At 37.9% G+C, this 18,559-nt stretch overlaps 1 protein-coding gene across 3 annotated transcripts in view; it reads right to left on the bottom strand.

Annotated features, from left to right (window-relative positions):
- Positions 1-18,559, bottom strand: part of tenm2a (teneurin transmembrane protein 2a) — a 341,452-nt gene that overhangs the window by 49,011 nt on the left and 273,882 nt on the right. For all 3 annotated transcript variants that reach the window (XM_055159448.1, XM_055159447.1, XM_055159449.1), the window contains exons 7-11: positions 17,151-17,356; positions 14,883-15,078; positions 8,877-8,978; positions 6,526-6,720; positions 1,970-2,170 (exon numbers count right to left, since the gene is read on the bottom strand). In XM_055159448.1, coding sequence (XP_055015423.1) covers positions 1,970-2,170; positions 6,526-6,720; positions 8,877-8,978; positions 14,883-15,078; positions 17,151-17,356 — 900 coding nt within the window. The remainder of the gene's footprint in view (positions 1-1,969; positions 2,171-6,525; positions 6,721-8,876; positions 8,979-14,882; positions 15,079-17,150; positions 17,357-18,559) is intronic.

The raw sequence follows: 18,559 nt of genomic DNA, 5'->3' as shown, positions 1-18,559 counted from the left end.
TACTTGTATCTCTTTTAAAAGTCCTACATTCGATTATACTGATTCCTGTGACCTTTAAGCCATGTTAGAATGTTGTGACCTCCTCACAAATATAGCTGGAGTTGTGTTTTGTTTCATTCACATGTTTGAGTAATTCTCTATTTGCTTCTCCAAAGCTCAAAATGTTCCACCGTGTGATCTGAAATTATCCAAATGATTGTAGTGAAGGTTTATGGGGCTTAAAAACACAGTGAAGCGCTTCCTGTATTACCACATCATAAGATGGAACTGAATGTTTTCTGTTTGAGAAGAATTCCTAAATATGAAGGGTTTGTGTGATAAACGTGTGAATAAAAAAAAAAAAAAAACACGCCAGGTATGTTTTTGAAACAACATTATAACATAGATCAGAAAATAGCATAATCTGGACCCTTTAATAACATTATACTTGTGTGATTTACTACAAAGGTTTAAACGATACCCAGGTTTGTCTATTGCCTATCATCCCAATGACAACTAAAATCTCTTTCCTATGTTCAATTACAATCAACTCCAATTGCATACGCCTGCTTGTCTTATCTGTGTCTCTATTACTCCACTTGAGCAGACAGTGCATGTAGTGAGATGTGACAGAAAAGCAGGAGCTGTGTGGACTCCCGGTGAGCTGGGATCCTGGTACATACAGATGTTTTGATACAGACTCTCACTGTGAAATCCTGTGTCTGAGAACAATACCTTCTTTATTAAACTTAAAGCTTTGCCTCTCAATTTCTATAGAGAGGAGTTGAGGTAAGTTCAGCGCTGTGCCTCCTGCCATTTAAAGTTGAGGATTTACAGTTTATTTCTAAAAGTAACTGTGTGGAGCTGTGCAATAAGAGACATTTATTCCAGTACAGAAATATGATGTTGTAGACTGGAGGGTATGTAAACTTGAGGTTATTGTTTTATGTAAAGTAACCTGAAATTCCAAGTGACTTTTTAGTTTTCTCATCAAATATGCCATAGTGTCTGCACCAACAGCCTGTCCACATTCATACTTAAAGGGTCTATATTATGCAAAACTGACTTTTGTGAGCTTCAAGCCATGTTAGAATGTAGTTACTTTCTCAAAAACCTAGTTTATGATGAGGAAACAACATTATAACATCAGAAAATACTGTAATACAGGCCCTTGAAAGATGAAATATGTAACTTTTCTGGAGGAGGTTTATTTCTTTGCCTGGGATATTCCACAGTATGGCATTTAACTTGTCAATCTATCTACGTCTCTCCAGAGAGGTAACACTAGCGGGCTAAGTTACAGGTCAGATCTGTGAAGAGATGAGCCTAAACACCTGTCATTTCTTTTAAACCCCTAGAACATTTTCAGGCAAAGAGAAGATCTCCATAGAGACAAGTAGGTGCTGTACAAAAATGGAAAAAGTTACATTGTGCACCTTTATGAAAAATGGGTGAAGTGTCTTGCTCAAGGACACAATGACAATGTGATCAGGTTATAGATGGAATTTAGCCTTTTATAATTGATTGTGGGTACAGATTGTCTTATCGCATTTCAAAATGGTCTCCTACAGTGTTTCTACATTTCTAATTACATTCAATTAGAAAACCATAAGCTGTAACTGTGTAACTCTTTCCTTTTCTGTTCTTTTCTGCAGCACCCCGCAATGTTACATATAAACGTCATTGTCTTATTTTACACATAGTTTAAAGTTATCTAGAGAGGCTGTGATAATGAGATTCACTGCTGCTCTATGAAGAGATAGCATTTTATATCGCCCACATAATAAACCCAACCATATTTTATCCTGACATTTTCTCTATTTCTATTTCTGAACAACTTGGGCTTTTATGACTCCAACTAAGCTGTTTGAACACTCGAATAGAGGAAAATAAAATGATAAAATAATTAGCCATATGTCCTTGGGGAATGGAAAATATGTTCTTATAACGGCCTTGCGTTTTTTTCAGATGTAACAGATTTTGAACTTACCCATGGAGCAGTCTGGGCCCATCCAGTTGGGATCGCAGCTACACAGGCCAGTATCGGGGATGAAGGCCCCATGTCCGTGGCACTGGTCTGGGCACTGGGCTCTGGGCAGCTCACAGTGCAGACCTCCCCAGCCAGGCTTACAGTGGCACTCCCCATTCACGCAGATGCCATTGTTGGAGCAAGTGGGGTCCAGGCAATCCACTGCTTAGGCCAACCAATATGGGACATACAAAAGAGAGAAGAGAGGAGATAACATGGCATTAGGACCACAGTTAGCCAGAGCAATGGTAAAAAGATTGCATAAAGTAAAGACAATTATAATTTAGCCATATGCTAGGCCCTGTGTTCTGAAAATGTATTGCCTCTTCTGATCAAAGACAATGCAGCCACACATAAGGTTAAAGGGCTCATATTATGCTCTTTCCTGATCTATGTTATAATGTTGTTTCCCCATCACAAACATACCTGGAGTTGTGTTTTGTTTCATAATTCAGATCTTTTCTCAAACAAAAAACACTCAAACACAATACAGGAAGTGCTGTGTTTTTAAACTCTATCCACCTTCACTAGAATCATTTGGATAAGGTGGGACAGAGCATTCTGAGTTTGGAGATGTAAATAGCCTAATAATGCACTATTACTCAAACATATGTGAATGAAACAAAACACAACACCATGTATGTTTTCGATGAAGTAACAACATTATAACAAGAGTTACCGCTTACAAGAGTCAGTTTTGTGTAATACAGGTCCTTTACAGGTTCGGGAACACTTTATTGTCCCCGCAGGGGAGTTTGTCCTCGTTTGATCCATCCTCCAATGCCATTGGGGCCCCTCATCAGGAACAGTGGGTGGTTGATGTCTTCTCGGTATATTGTATAAGGCTTAAATAAAATCATGTGGTTTGGAGTATTGTAAATAAGGGATGTGTGAGTGACAGTGTGTTTACCTTCAGCTATTTTTGAAGTCGTGGCTTGACTTTGAAATGTAATTTAAATGCATAGACTATTGACTACAATATGGACTTTCTTTGTAGTTGGGTCTTATACAGTGTACACTAAACAGGCTGTCAGTACCTCAGTATATTCAAGAAATACAAAATACAAAGAAGTTGCTTGCTCCGACTTTCTCCAATTAAACTAAGAGGGCAGGACTTCCTGAGCTAAAAACAAGAGATAACCCAAAATGTATTAATAAGGCACTAGCACTCAGTCTCAGCATAATTAAATTAAAGGGATGATATCACACCAATATATAATGTTGTTTCTTCACCACAAACGTAACTGGATTGTGTTTGGTTTGATTCTAACATGTTTAACACACAAATCCTGCATATTTAAACTGATTTCTTCTCTAAATCAGAAAACACTCTGTTCCACTTTGTGATGCCATGTGGTAATACAGGTGTTTTTAAACTCCATACACTTTCACTATAAACATTTGGATAATTTCTGCTGAGGCATCGTTAATCTCTACTAAACAAGAGGTAAAACGTAACTGTTAACTTAACTGTTGATTCATGACATCACAAGGTGGGACAGAGCATTTTGAGCTACATCTAGACAGACTAATAATAAAGGGTAACTCAAATGTGTGTGAATGAAAGAAAACATAACTCCAGGCATGTTTTTTAGGCAGTAATAACATTATAACATGGCTCAAAGCTCATAAGAGTCAATTCTGTGTAATATACTACCTTTAAGTAATGATCTTACATCTTTGCTTATTGTTGTTGGCTTTACACTGAGCCACTTGGTTGGTTGGTTGGTTGTGTTTGACAATTATGGCCCTCTTATTTCATTCACCAATTCACCATTTCACAATATAAGCACTGAGTACTATATAGTTTAGTAATAAGCTAACCACTCTGCCACTGTGCACCCAAATTGTATCCATTATGTTTGCGTAGACTTGCATATGATACTGCAGGCTATAATAACTACAGCTTCTGTTTACATAATTTGGCCTGACACTTTATGCTGGATTTTGCCCCATTTACAATAATCACTTTTGGCTGGCGACTTCTGCTGCTTCCCCGTCCAATCTGCATGACATCACAATTTATTAGCCCGGCATTGTACTATTAATGGCTTCACACACAAGTGCTAATGAAACGACACAAAATCACACTGGCATATTCACTAAATTACTCCCCGCAGTAATGAACGCCACTGTCGCCACGGTCGCTGCTATCTGAATGAGGCAAGATGCTGTGTTATTTGCTGTCAGTGAGATGCGGCGTTTATTGTAATGCACAGAAGAGTCGGACACTGTCACTCTGCCAGGTTGACAGGCAGTTCCGAGTCCGAGTGGTGAGTGAAAACCAATTTGACAAATTACCTCCTCGCGGCACTGCACCCACCACGCATCCGCCCTCCCTCCCTCTCTCCCGTCGTCTCTCTCGCTCTGTGTCTTTCTCTCGCTCCCTCTCTTCATCTCTCTCTTTCTCTCTACCTCCCTTTTTCTCTCCATCTTTCTGTCTTGTCTCTCGTTCCTCTCTCTCTCTTCATCTCTCTCTCTGTCCCCCCTCTCTCTCCATCTCTCTCTTTCCCTCTCTTCATTGCCCTCTCTGCCTCTCTCTGTCTCTCTCTCTCTTCATCGCTCCCTCCTCTCTCTCCATCACTTTCCCTTTCTCTCTTCATTGCCCTCTCTGTCTCTCATCTCTCTCCCCCTCTCTCCCTTCATCTCTCTTTCTTCATCTCTGTCTCTCTCCCCCCTCTCTCTCCATCTCTCCCCCCTTCATTGCCCTCTCTGCCTCTCTCTGTCTCTCTCTCTCTCACTCTTCATCTCTCCCCTCTCTCCATCTCTCTTTCCCTCTTTCTCTCTTCATTCCCCTCTCTGCCTCCTCTGTCTCTCTCCCTCTCTCATCTATCTCCCCCTCTCTCCCTTCATCTCTCTCTCTCTCTCTTCATCCATATCACTCCGCCCTCTCTCTCCCTCTCTCATTGCCCTCTCTGCCTCTCTCTCCTTCTCTCTCTCTTCATCTCTTCCCCCTCTTTCTCCATCTCTCTTTCCCTCTTTCTCTCTTCATTGCCCTGTCTGCATCTCTCTCTGTCTCTTTCTCCCTTCTCCCTCTCTCATCTGTCTCTCTCTCCATCTCTCATTCTCTCTCCATCTCTCTCTCATCATCTCTCTCTTCCTCTCTCTTTCTTGTCCTTTTTGTGTGACGAGCCCCCATCTCCTCCCCTTCACTGAGCATGATTGACCCCACTGCACACTCCTCCCCCCGCACACACACATACATTCACACCTAACCTCAGACGCCCTGGATTTTCTGTTTGCCTGGCAGAAATGGCAGATCACACTTATCGATTTTCATGTCATGAGCACTCCAGGTAGATTGTTTGAGGGACTTTGAGATGATGAATATAAGATTTGAGACCAGTTCCAGTAAGAGGAGAAAAAATGTGTGAAATGTGAAAAGTGCTGACCTTGTAGCACGGTTCTTGTGTCTTCTGCTTTCTGTGTGATCCTTTGTTCCCTTAAATTGTTTTTTTTTTTCACCATCACACCATGATTCAACCCTCTTCCTCACCTCCCGGCCCTGCACTTTGCCTTTCTAATTTGCTCCTCTTAATGTTGACCGACCAAAATGGTGCTGATCCTTCTTCACTAAGATCAATATGAGCGATTTCGAAGCTTAATAAAATCTGCGATGGGTTCAATAAGAGAGCTCTATAGACGTAGCTGACAGTCACTCAAGCAAAGAGCTGTCCATGTATTTGATGGATGTGCAAAATTAGTGCATCTTAAAATAACAGTATTGACATGAAAGCAACATGACAAACTAGAAGCATTACAAGACTGTGATAAACACTTTATAGTGCCTTGACTGATAGAAATACTGCATTTAAGCATACATTAGCTCTAAATATGTTTTGATCCTGTTTTGTTGGTCCTGCCTTAGAAAAAAGCTTGAACCTTCTTATTTCAATACATCAGGGATACTAAAAAACAGATCACGACAGCATTTATTTACAGTGTCTTATAATATGGGCTTATACTAGTTCTGTTTAGGGCTAGTTCTGCTTAGATATGGCCAAAAAATACAATCTATCTATTTGTGCACACAATGAACAATAAAAAAAAATCTGATTCAATTTAGAGCAGTGACCGATGCTCTGTCAAACAGGGGAAGATCTTCTCAATCCTTGATTTCACAATTTTGCAGATTTTCAAAAATATTTTTTAGTATCTACACTTTTCAGCCCATTTAGTATTGATTAGTATCTGAGAATCTGTTTTTTTTACAACTCTAACAAGATCTTCACTGTTGGAGAGTCTAGATCTACCTTGAAAATTGGTCAGTTTTGGCAGTAGTATGAAAAATTCATTCATATAACATTCATATGGAAAAATGAATTAATATACCGTACTCCTCCCTAAATACACTTATCCAAATCAAATCCATGTTGCTTGGGCACACAAAATATTTTCTTGCTTGTGTGTCCAACCGAAAAACTGTAACCAAACCAAACTATACTATGATTTTGGTAGAAGTAGCTAAAAATGAAATGCATAATATTCTATAGTCTATCTAACCCCACCTCTCTTACCCTCTGCACAGTTGGTCCCCTTGTATCCAATGGAGCAGACACAGTTGCCGTCAGTACATGTCCCGTGACCACTGCAGAGGGGGTCTATGCACTGAGTGATGGGGACGTCACACTCAGGGCCCTTCCAGCCGCTGTAGCAAACACATGAGCCTTTGTCGTACTGACCGTTCCCACTGCACAGGACTGGACATGCCGCTGGAGGGGAAGACACAACCACAATTAGGAATAAAAGAAAGAAATTAAATCATTAAACTCAATAAGATTTTCAGAGATTCATAAAGGCCACACTTGGGTAACTTCTGCCACAGCCCTCATCGGATAAGCAGAAATCTCTAACAAATTGTGTTTGTTGTTGTTGTTTTTTTAAAATAGTTGTACTGTTTTTCTATAATTTATTTATTTATTTTTTGTTATTATACTTTTTTATTTTTATTTTAATATTATACAAAACAAGAACAAGGTTTAATCAGAAAATAAGACCCTCCCACACCTCACTCTCTATACATTGACGTCCAATTCTGCCAAAATGTTCACAAATGTTATTGTTAACATGGGCACCATATTATTATATAATTATGTTCTGTTTCTTTCTTTTTTTTTTAATCATTTTTTCACTTATGGCGTACCCTGCACATATACCCTGGCATATTGTATGACATTGTTATAAATTGTATTCAAATTGATATATGTTTAAAATTAAAAACTCTGCCACGCCTTCACCTTGCTTGAATTGAGTGGTTAAGGTCCAAGAGTGTGCCCAAGACATAAAGAGTAATTACAGATAACTTAACTATTCATCAAGCGCTCTCTCAAGTGTGTGTGTGGAAAGAGAAGGGAGAAAGAGAGAGAGAAAGAGAGAGAGAGAGGGAGGCCGTCATTCATCATCAGTCATCTCATCTGGGCTTCTCCACCTAGGGCCAGACGCCATCTTAGTCTGCCTAATCCCCACTACAGCCAGCCGCTCCCAGCCAAAATGGGACCGCTGTAGTGTAATTACATGAGGCAGACAGAGGCAGCCTTTAAATCTGACAGGAGACACGTATGGGCTATATGCTCTATATAATACAAAATTGAAAATATCACGAAAAGTGAATTAAATATTGTGATGGGAGGAACGTAATAATATTTAGACATGAACTGAAAATGGCACTGTTGATTTTGTCGATTGCTAAGGAAAATTATATATGTGAGTGTGAAGTGATTAGCCCAGATGCCCGCCAAAGATTGTCCACACAACAAGCAAGAAAGAAAATTTTGTTTTACATACTATATTTGGTTATATTTCCTATTTTATATGAATATTATCCCTTTAAGTAAGTTTTTTTTTAGATTATTTTATATGGGTATATTTATATTTATATTAATGAGATGGGTAAATTTAAGCCCTACATAAACTTTGGGTCATCCTTAATATTTCTCTTTACAGAAAATCTCTGTGTCTTATCACTTTAAAGTTGCAGCCTTTTGAAATTAAGATGTCAAAATTGAATATTTTAGGAAAAAAACCTCTGCTGTCTATGTCCATTTTTGTGTTTCTAAGGAAAAAAAACATAACATTTTCTATTAAATGTACAGTGTTAATTATTATTAAAGGCGATCTCTGGGATCATTGCATCGGCCCCGGAAATGGCTGAATTAGCATAATCATTTGTTTTACACCCAATGTCTTCTCTGTTTTTCCTGGTTTGGGATTGGTGGGAAATTTGTTTCTTCTGCTCCAAATCTGTGGTTGGTTTGATAATATTTTGTCGTTTAAAATTTAGATGGAAGACAGGTCAGAACTCAGAGGTGGAATTTGTTGTTACACCGTGATGTTGTTTTGTGATAATTCGTGGTTATTATTATCTGTCTTCATAAGGCTAAACACATTGAGCCAAAAATGAATGACCAATGCCTTCAATACCTTCCAACAATAATGAACTTTGGCATAGTCATCTTTTCACAATAAGTGTCAAAGAGTGGTGGACTTTTCAATCACAAATGCCATCATTGGTATCAGTTGAAAGGACCAAGATTAGGATGACAGGATTGTGGACACAATCCCTAACAAAAGTGATGAGGTTCAGCATTTTTAGAATTTTCTTCTTGCAATTTTTTCCAGAAGAGCTGAATTGCCCAGTTTTAGGGGCCTCTATCTCATATTTTGACATCAAACTCTTGAAACTTTGAAACCAACTTGTATTTGAAACTCTAAATGTAAAAAGGATATTTGCTCTTTTCTGGTGAAATATTTATAATTTCCAGGGTTTTATTCTTACCATCTTTTCTACACTCTCCAAAAATATTCACAAAAGAAGAATTTCCTCTGCTGTAATGTCATGTGATGCTTCAGGACAAAGATGACCTCGTACCTTTGGAGCAGTCCATTCCGTGGAATCCGGGAAAACAGTGGCACACTCCAGAATTGCACTCTCCGTTTCCATGGCAATTGCGCGGGCACTCTTGCACCGAATCTGTGAAGATGAAGAAGACAAAGTGAAAAAAAAAAGATGGAGGAGGGTGAGAGAGAGAGAGTTTTTTTTTTTTTTTTCCGTTTTGAAGGCAGGCATCAAAGCATTCGATTAAATCCATTGGTGCCATTCATTCTTAAAGATGCAACAAATCGGGCGCTCCCAGTCTGGCACTTCAAAACGCCAAACGCCCTTGATTTGAGATTCCATACATTGAATTGAATACAGTGTGAGCAGACGCCATTATGTCTCAATGACTTTTCGATAAACTATGAATTACCCATCAGGCATTGCAAGCCGCTTAAGAAATCCCTGCGTTTACCTCGACTCAACTTTCCCTTTGTTGATCTTTCGCCCTCATTGTCAGGGTCAATCATTTCTGCTTTGTATCGTCTCTCACTAAGGTCACTATCATCATTATGCCTGGCAGTGCTTTGCAGACTTCACATCTTAAAGTGCCTCCTCGTTCAGCTTACGAGAGCAGTTTTATGCTATAGGAAATATCTCTGTCTCTTGTTCTACTCTCAAGGTTACGACCACAATATATTTTAAGATGCACAATTTTTAGAAATGTCACAAAACGTCCACTCCACAACTTTTCAAATCGATAAAACTGAGACTTCGGAAGAGGCTGCCGGGTATGTTTTAGCTGGTTTCCTTGACGACCACTCGCTGAATTGTGCTTTATTTGTGAAAAGTTAAAACTATTGGGACACTGTAACAAAAACAATTGCAATTTCCGAAATTATACAGCTTGTCCTTTTATACCTTTTTGTTTTAATTGAAACAAGCCTATTATCACTGGCAAAATGCTTCCCCAATTGAATTTTGGATCTGATTAAAATTGTATTAACATTTTAGAGATGTTGTACTTCAAATTAAAATGTAACAGTGATACAGGTACCCTTATTTAACCAATTTAACCACAATGAAATACAGAAAATGCAACTGTAACAGATGCTACTTTTCAAAATGTGTTGGTTTTAAGCAGGAATGCACTGATACTGATACTGTTATTGGATATCGGCGCCAATACTGAAACATTCGCTTTATCAGATATTGGCTGCCAAATATCAATTCAGCCGATATCTTGGTTGGACATATGGATATGAATAATGTAGTAAGACTATTTACTGGTAGTAGCTGGCACAGAAAGTCTCATAATGTTTGAACTTCTGTTTATATAGTCGTTCTTTGTTTAAAGGAAATGAATGCTGCTTTCAGTCTCTGCACTGATATCTACTGATATCGGGTATGAGCAGATACTGAAATCCATAGTATCAGAATCTGTACTGGAACTGAAAAAGCTGGTTTGGTACATACACAGTTTAAAGTCTATAATTTGCCTCAACATTTTAGACGTGTACTGCTTTCATCAACATATTCAAAAATTAATGTCTGTAAAAAAATTTGTAACACAATTTTCTAACATTATTACTTGTGCACTGTTACTCTTTGATTGTTTTGCTGAGTCTCAACTTTGTATTTTTTGTGTATCTTCTTCTGATTCTGAAGCCACATGAAAAATCATTTTGTGAGATTTTCTTTCCATGTGCATGGACAAAAGAGGGTTGTGAGCTGGTGAGCCTGTTGCCCAAAAAGCTACTAAAGTATTAAATAAAAAACATGTGAGGCCAAAATTGAGAATCGAGCTGCAGAATTTATTTTGTACAAACGATGCCAAAATCTCACCTTGTCTCATTCTCATAAACCCAATCTCGTCTTGTGGGAATCGTGTTGACTAGAGCAGCAGTTATTTTAGTTGACTGGTCAGCAATTCATTTTCCGATTAGTATCAACCAAAATAAAGGCTGAAATATGGTGACTCAAGTCCTCTTGATCAATAACATTTTTAAATTGAGTGTAACATTGGTGAAAATGAGGAATAGCTTATTCTTTTTTGTCATTTTGATTTAGTAATACCACTGTCTTTATTATAAAAGGTATTTTCAAATGTGTTTTAGAGTCTGTATAGTCAAGATAACCTTACAATTATCAAGATACGATTAGTTTTTATAATTACCGTATTTTTCAGACTATAACACGCATCAGATGATAAGGTGCATTAAGCAAAAAAAAACGGACTGCGCTTGAGACCACTACTTTAGCCCAGGCATCCATGTTCCATTGGCAGATCGTGGCGTAACTCGCTCAGCATTCCCTTTTTTAATTTCCTACGAGGAGGACTCAAATATTGATTGAGTAACAATGTGTGTAATGCAGCTTTGCACACATTTGTTTACGTTTTACAGAAACAAAACTTAAAGCCACATGGCTAATTTACATAAACTATAAACACTGAAAAAACATCTTGCTCTTTGTGTTCTGATGCAGTCAGCTTCTGTCGGACTTACTCTGTGAGGCTCCTGACTATGACAGTCCATCAAGCGGTGCGCCTTCATAGTTTACCAAAGTCATGCTAAAACATTTTGACAGATTTTTGAGTACTAATATACTGACTTACTGTTCAACATACGAAAGCTGGAACAATATGTGTTGGGGCTTAAAATATACAGTAAAAGTGGGGAGATTTGGGGTAGATTTGAGATTTTTTTGGTCCTAATACAAGATTTGAGCAGAGCAGTAGAGGGTTGAATAACTAACTTCTATGGCTAATTATTGGTTCATTCTGCTATCTATTTGTTGCAGCTTAGGCTTTTTCATGAGGTGTATACTGAGATTATCTTTCTTTATTGTTATTGTATCAGTGGCATGAAGCAGTCTCAATATTATCATTTTTCGCATTATATCGCTAAAGTATAGCAATATATTGTGCTACAAAATTTGTTATTGTGACAGGCCTAGCACATTTCCTCACACCAATCCATCTTATTTGAGAAAAACTCTATGGGGACAGTCTCTCTTCTTCCTCAAACACTGTCCCTAAATCTTCCTCCTTGTCTTCCTCTTAGCCCTGACATGACCCCCTCTTCGGGCTGCCTCTGTGGCTCCTTGTCCCATCCTTCAAACCACTCCAGCCCATTCTAGCCTTGGCCCACCATTAAGTCCCCCCTCTGGCTCTCTTCTTTTCTCAATAACCCCTCTCTAATTCTGTCCCCTGCCTCTTGCCGTACATCGCCGACTAGACATATCGACAGTGGAGGATTCTTCTCTCAGCTTGAGTCTCTCCATCCATCGGCCCTTGTTTTGTACGCTTGTGCTTCCAAAACACTTCAAATTATTTAGGACACTGTTTCAGGACTTGCTGCCAATTTAACAAGCTTGGTGCTCTGGCTGCTGGGCTGTTTGGGGTGGCAGCGTGAATTGGAGAAAAGTTTGAAAACAAGACAAAGTACATTGATTTGTGTACACTTTACGATATAAGAGAGCAACAGTTTCGTGTGTTTTAATGCATACGTCTTAAATAAACAAACTCTTCCTTCATAGTTCAATGGTGTTATCAATATTCTTCAGCATAAATTGTAGGTGTCAGAAAGCATATTATTTTAACATATATTTCTGTTGAGTACTGAAGTGAAGCATAGACTGTAGGTGTCAGAAAGCATATTAATTTTACATACATTTCCGTTGTGTACTAAACTGCAGCAAGGTTAGACGTTATACTCACAGTTTTTGCAATTAATAAATCTATCTTCTAATATTTATAATCTTGATTTTTGAGGGCCTATTTCTATTCTATTGCTACTCTTAAAGTCGCATTGTGTAGAGCAGCTTAATGTCATGTTGTGTAACAATCCAGGCAGAGCAATGATGTATCCATTTGGGATGGGCATGATTAGTCGATTAATCGATAATTGATCATTAAGAATTTCATCGATTACGTTAATTTTAATCGACAAACCGAATGTAGGTTGCTGTGCGTAGCGTGACCAAACCGGGGTCCGTACATGTAGCTCTTTGCACTCAGAAGGAGCTTAGGACTCAGTCCGTTTGAAAAGTGCCGAAGTGCAAATGCGTATTTAACGATGACTTGTACAAGAAATTCCACGCTTTCCGTTCCGGTCGGGACAAGTGTGAGGCCATGTGCACAGTGTACAAAGCAGCACATATGTTTCGGTGTCCAGTGGGAAAAAGCTTTGCCAGGTGAGAGTAGAGCAATGTCGATGATAAGTCCCCACCTCCCACCCCCGTACGGTGTCCTGGTTTTGACAAACGCAAATATGGTCACACTAACCTGTATTCACCTGAGTCATGTCTTTTAATCTGACAGAAGTTGACCGCATCAGCGCACAAGAGCAGTTTTTTTTTCTTCTCTTAGTTTATGCAAATTTGCCATGCGGTTTTAAGTTTCGTTTCTGTGAGAGTTGCGCAAAGCTGCATTAAACACATTATAATCTCAAACGGGCTGATGTGGCTCTAGAGCAGTTACGGTTTATATGTCGTAAAGTTGAATTTATTTATGCAGATTAAAAACGTTAATGATTAATCGATAATCGATCGTTAATTCTTCCAACGATCGATTAAGAAAATTTCATCGAATGCCCATCCCTAATATCCATAGAAACAAGTAGGTGACAGACCCAGACCAAAAAGTTACATAATGCACCTTTTAAACATTGTGGGACAGACAGATGTTCTTTTATCTTATATTTTTACTTTGCACTATTTAGCATTCTTGGTCTATGGCTATTCTTTTTAGTAATAGTCTGGCTATATACTGTTAAGACATTTTGCCATACAAGTCCTGCTTCTGAGGCTCAAGGCATACATTGACAGTCATCCAGATAATTTTTCTAACTATGTCTTAAACATTAGTTATAGTTCAAGTGCACAGATTTCATAGATTATCTCCAGATGGGCCTCGTCTTAAATGCTGTTTTAAAATGAAACCACATTTGTCGTGACACAGTCTGAAGAAGTTTGAAAATCAGCTCATAATAACATTTTCAACTCTCTCTTGTGTAACACCATCTTTTAAGCCTTCATGTTTTATTCCAGCTTATCCTTCGCTATACTTTTATCTTTTATGCATCAATACTTTAAAGTGCATATGACTTTTATACAAAAAAAACCCCTCTTTTTTCAAGTTTTCGAGTTTTCAGTTTATAATTTTACTTCCTGATTGGACACAGGCAGCAGATAGGACATACAGTAATTAGAGGTAATTCCATAACTATCACCAAGCAACCATAACGTCAAGAGACAAAACTAAATCTAAATTGCACAATAGTTATGATTAAACTAATAAAAACAACATGGTAAAACCTATTTTGTTAAATTAAGGTTTAAACTGTTTCTTGGCGTAAATTATCCCTGCATTTTCGATGGATTTGTTGCGTTAATAACATAGTTAGAGGTAAACACAGTGTTACTTCCTGTATTTTTGTACTTTTCTTTTCTAAACTGCCACTTAACTGATGTAAAATGATGATAAATATTTTGTTAAATGAAGGTTTAAATTGCCTTCCTTGTGTTTGTAAATTGTCCCTGCATTTTGGATGGAATTTTTGGGGGTGATAACAGACAAGATGTAGCTGTATTCCATTTAACTTAGCACTACTTCCTGTATTTTCTTGCTTTTATTTTCAACTTTTTTCCCACAAACTGCCACTGATCTTATGTATGATTAAAATTAACAAAAGGCATTGTCCCACAAAACTAAATAACAATTAGAAAAAACACAAAAACCTGTCATATTTATTATTTTTGTACAGGGCTTTCATTCTTGACAGGAAATTCTATATGGATTATAAAGCTGTTCTAAAGCCCCCCCCCAGAGAATGGGAGCAATGTGACCTACTGGTGCAAATGAACATTGAAAATGTTCCACAAATCAACCTACTTTATATCATATTTAAGATGCTAAATTTTTCTTCAATTTGCCATTGAAATGAACTGGAAGTACCGGCACGAAAAAGCACAGTTTAGGAGCATGTAGAGAGAAAAATGGGCATCCCTGAATAATAAGGTGAATGATGCAAATAGTATGAAGAAGTGTAGCCTTACCCATGACATTGGTACTGAAGGAAACCGTTTCTCGTTCTCTGCCGTCATTGTAAAAAGCTAAATGCCAGGCTCCAGCGTCCAGGTACTGCACGAACACAGCCTCGTTCAGGACAACCGTCTGGATACTCCTCCTCTCTCTGGGGGACTCCACCACGCTCCACTTCTCCTTGCCATCCAGACGCTCCATATAGTCGTACTGCGAGAGAACAAGACAAGATTTTGAATTAGAGTTTAAGTAAAAAGTGCTATTCCTGATTGTTAGTGATTAAATAAATAAATAAAGTTTATTTTAAATGTTTTGTAGAAGTTTCTCCTTACTTTTCTAATTAATTCCTAGCATCCTAATTATTCACTACAATGAGTTTGCATACATGCTTCCCAGATTAATGAGGGCAGAGCAATGTTTTACCATCACAGTGAAGCTAAAACCAACTAGCATGCTGACAGCGCACTTCCTGAATCTGGAAAAGCTGCTTGTAGAATATGTCTGTGTAAAATTTTCAGTCATAGCACAGTATAGCGTGGCAATAGGATAGAGACAACATGGTGATTAAAAATTTAAGTATGGTTTTACATGGTTACATGTTTTTTAAATTTTATTTCATACGCATACGTTTGTTATTTATTTATTTATTATCCTTTATTTGGTCTTTGCTTTATTTGCTCTTTGATATGAAGAGCTATTCTTAATTTGTAATTTCGGCAAGACTGTGTTGAAGTTTATCTAACATAATTCAGAGTGGTTGGTTGATTAAAAGACAATAATAGTTTGGAAACTTTTTTGAACTATCTTACCTTACTCTACACCTGCCTCCCACCTCAGCCCCTCCCATTCCACGCAGTTCAGACCAATCAACAAGCTCAAAATTAATTCACATTTGTAGCTTTTTTTATTGGGGAAGGAATGATTTTATAATGGCACAGAAAATATAACTTAGAAGTGTCTCAGACCTAAACTTGAGTAAGAGCTAAAACTGTTATCGGGATGCAATTATCTTGCTCTATAAATCAAATCTGGTGTTAATTGAGTCGTTTCTAATTAATATGAGGCAGTAAAAGTTACATTACTGTGAAAGTTAATTAAGTGAAAATCCAAGATAAAATTAGCTTTTTTCAGATATGCCGCACAATGAATCGTAAATGGATTTTAACATGTTTCATATTCAGTGTTTTTGCGTGTTTTGTGGCTCAAATGAGTAAATACTGGGATGCAGATGATAAAATTATTAATGGACTTAGAACAATACTAATAGGATAAGTAAACAGACAATTAAGTTACAATGATTAGTTGACCATTAGACGTGCAGCAAAACAGATATGGACTTTCTGATTAGAACTCACTATTTAATCATTAAAATCTGAAATTAAAAGTTCTATAACAGATTTTTTCCCATGTATTTGAAAATGTGTCTTGCTCCAGTGCAGGTATTCTGAATAAGCAGCTCATGAGGTCAAAATAAGTCTGTGTACTATCTGCCTCTAATTCTTAAGCACTTTATTGTCAGGGTATCAGGAATTATGTGCATGCTAGTTGTTGTTAGCTCTACTGTAATAGCAAAAATATCTGAATGAATAAGATAAGTGAGAAATACGTTTGGTCCACTGCAAACTGTTTAAAATGATCTAGATCTGTTTTAAAAGTTTTTAAGACAGTAAAAATCTGGTAAAGTGCAGTTTAAATAAAACCTGAAGTTGTGTTTTGTTTCATTCACACATGTTTGAATAAACCTTTATGTCTACACCTGTCTACATCTCCATTGCTCAAAATGCTCTGCTCCAACTTATGATGTCATTAAGCAGTGGTTTTCAAGTTAAGAGCTACATTTTAACTTTAGTTCTGAGATTAGCAATTCCAGGGCTGAAATTATCCACATAATTCTAGTGAGCGTGTATGGAGTTTAAAATCATAGGGGAGCTCTTCCTTTATGTCACAAGGTGGAACAGAGTTTTCAGTTTGAGAGAAGAACACAGCCAGGGTTGAATAAATGAATGAATTAAACAAAATACAAATCTAGATGCATGTTTTGATGATGAAACAACATTACAACATAGATCAGAAAATAGAGTAATATGGCCCTTTAATAAAAGTAATATATTTAGGCCTATAAAATGTTGTGATCTGTCATCTGAAATCCTGCAGTGAAAGGTGGTATAGGAGCAAGACTGGTATTAGTTATTACTGGTTGAGGCTACATATAAAATTGAATTTAACTTGAAATATCTATATAACTATCTATATTTAATTGTAAGAATCCAAATTGTGTTTACCTGTGCGTGTGATGGAGGCAGGCCTTTACGGATGTAGACCCCAAACAGTGCGTCTTTGCCCAGCGATATGTTGAACTTGAGGAATTGTGGTTGGCTCAGGTGAAGCAGAGACCTCCAAAAGACTCCGGGGGGCACTTCCTGGGTCACTCTCCTGCCGACCTCCACGCTGCCAGTGTCTATACTGCTGTTCCTTCCTGCCCACGGACCTGGCGCCAGGGGAAAAGAAACTGCATAAACTGTGATTATATGCATTGATTGTCCCGAGTCAATAGTTAATCATCATAGTTTACTGCAAATAGTCTGCGATAGAATTCAAACATAATGAATTGCAGAGGATTGGGCCCATTACCTCCACAAACTGTGTTTAAAGTTTGGCTTCAAATGCTTATAGTGGATCAATATAGAAATATTGGCAATAGTTGTTAAGATGTTTTTAAAGATGCACAGTGTAATATTTCTAGTAGAGGGTCTGCCACCTGCGGAAATTGTATTGCTTTGTCTAGAATGTTCCACAGTATAGATTAAACCTACCACAAGGGAGACAAGCAGGTTACAGCAATACGCTTCATTACAGTTCAGATCTGTGGAGAGTCGCCCCTTTCACAGAAGGAATTATAATATTATTGAGCAATAGAAACACATGTAATGAATATATGCTAGCTGGATATGTTGAATGTCATACCATCTCCATGGAGACAAGTAAGCAGTGAACTCTCCACCAGAAAAGTTGCACAGTGCACCTTTAAATCAGCATTTGTGTGAGTAAGACAGTGATACTTTGGTTTAAAATAATGAACATTTAAAGCTGCACCGTGTAACTTTTCTGGTGGAGATTGCCTGGAATTTGGCATTAAACTTGGCTATCTCCATGTGGACAAGTATGTGACCCCACGAGGCCAAGTTACAAACCAGATCTGTGGAGAGATGACCTTGCTTACAGTAAGTAAGTGGAATATTCCAGGAAATGGCAATAACATCATCATGAAAAAGGCTCCAGTATTATTACACAGTGCACCTTTGAAAACCACTTGTAATATAAGAATGTAAAATATCTAAAATAAATATGATCTAAAAGTAAGAATATTAAAAAATCTGGATCCACATTTTAAATTCAAGTCACATAATTAATTGTGCAACTGTATGTTTGTTTGAGCTAAAATGAGCAAGACCGAGCAGCATCCAGCTACGCTTTCAGCCTTGGAGCAGAGCAGAACCCAAACAGAAGAGGAAGTGTGTGCGATGTGAGCCAAAAAAAAGGGAATAAAAGTAACAGTGAGAAGAACAACAGCCCATCTCCCCCAGACGGAGAAACACAGCTCTCATTAATAGACTGAGCTGCAGCGGCCCACACGTACCTATACCACAATACACAAGCAGAGAGAGTGTGCAGAGACAGAGAGGAGACGGAA

The sequence above is a fragment of the Boleophthalmus pectinirostris genome, unplaced genomic scaffold (genome assembly GCF_026225935.1).
Source record: "Boleophthalmus pectinirostris isolate CB_2022bp ecotype Guang Dong unplaced genomic scaffold, ASM2622593v1 HiC_scaffold_23, whole genome shotgun sequence".
Classification (NCBI taxonomy): Eukaryota; Metazoa; Chordata; class Actinopteri; order Gobiiformes; family Gobiidae; genus Boleophthalmus; species Boleophthalmus pectinirostris.
Note: the sequence above shows the minus strand (reverse complement) of the source record. Positions and strands in the feature narration are given on the sequence as shown.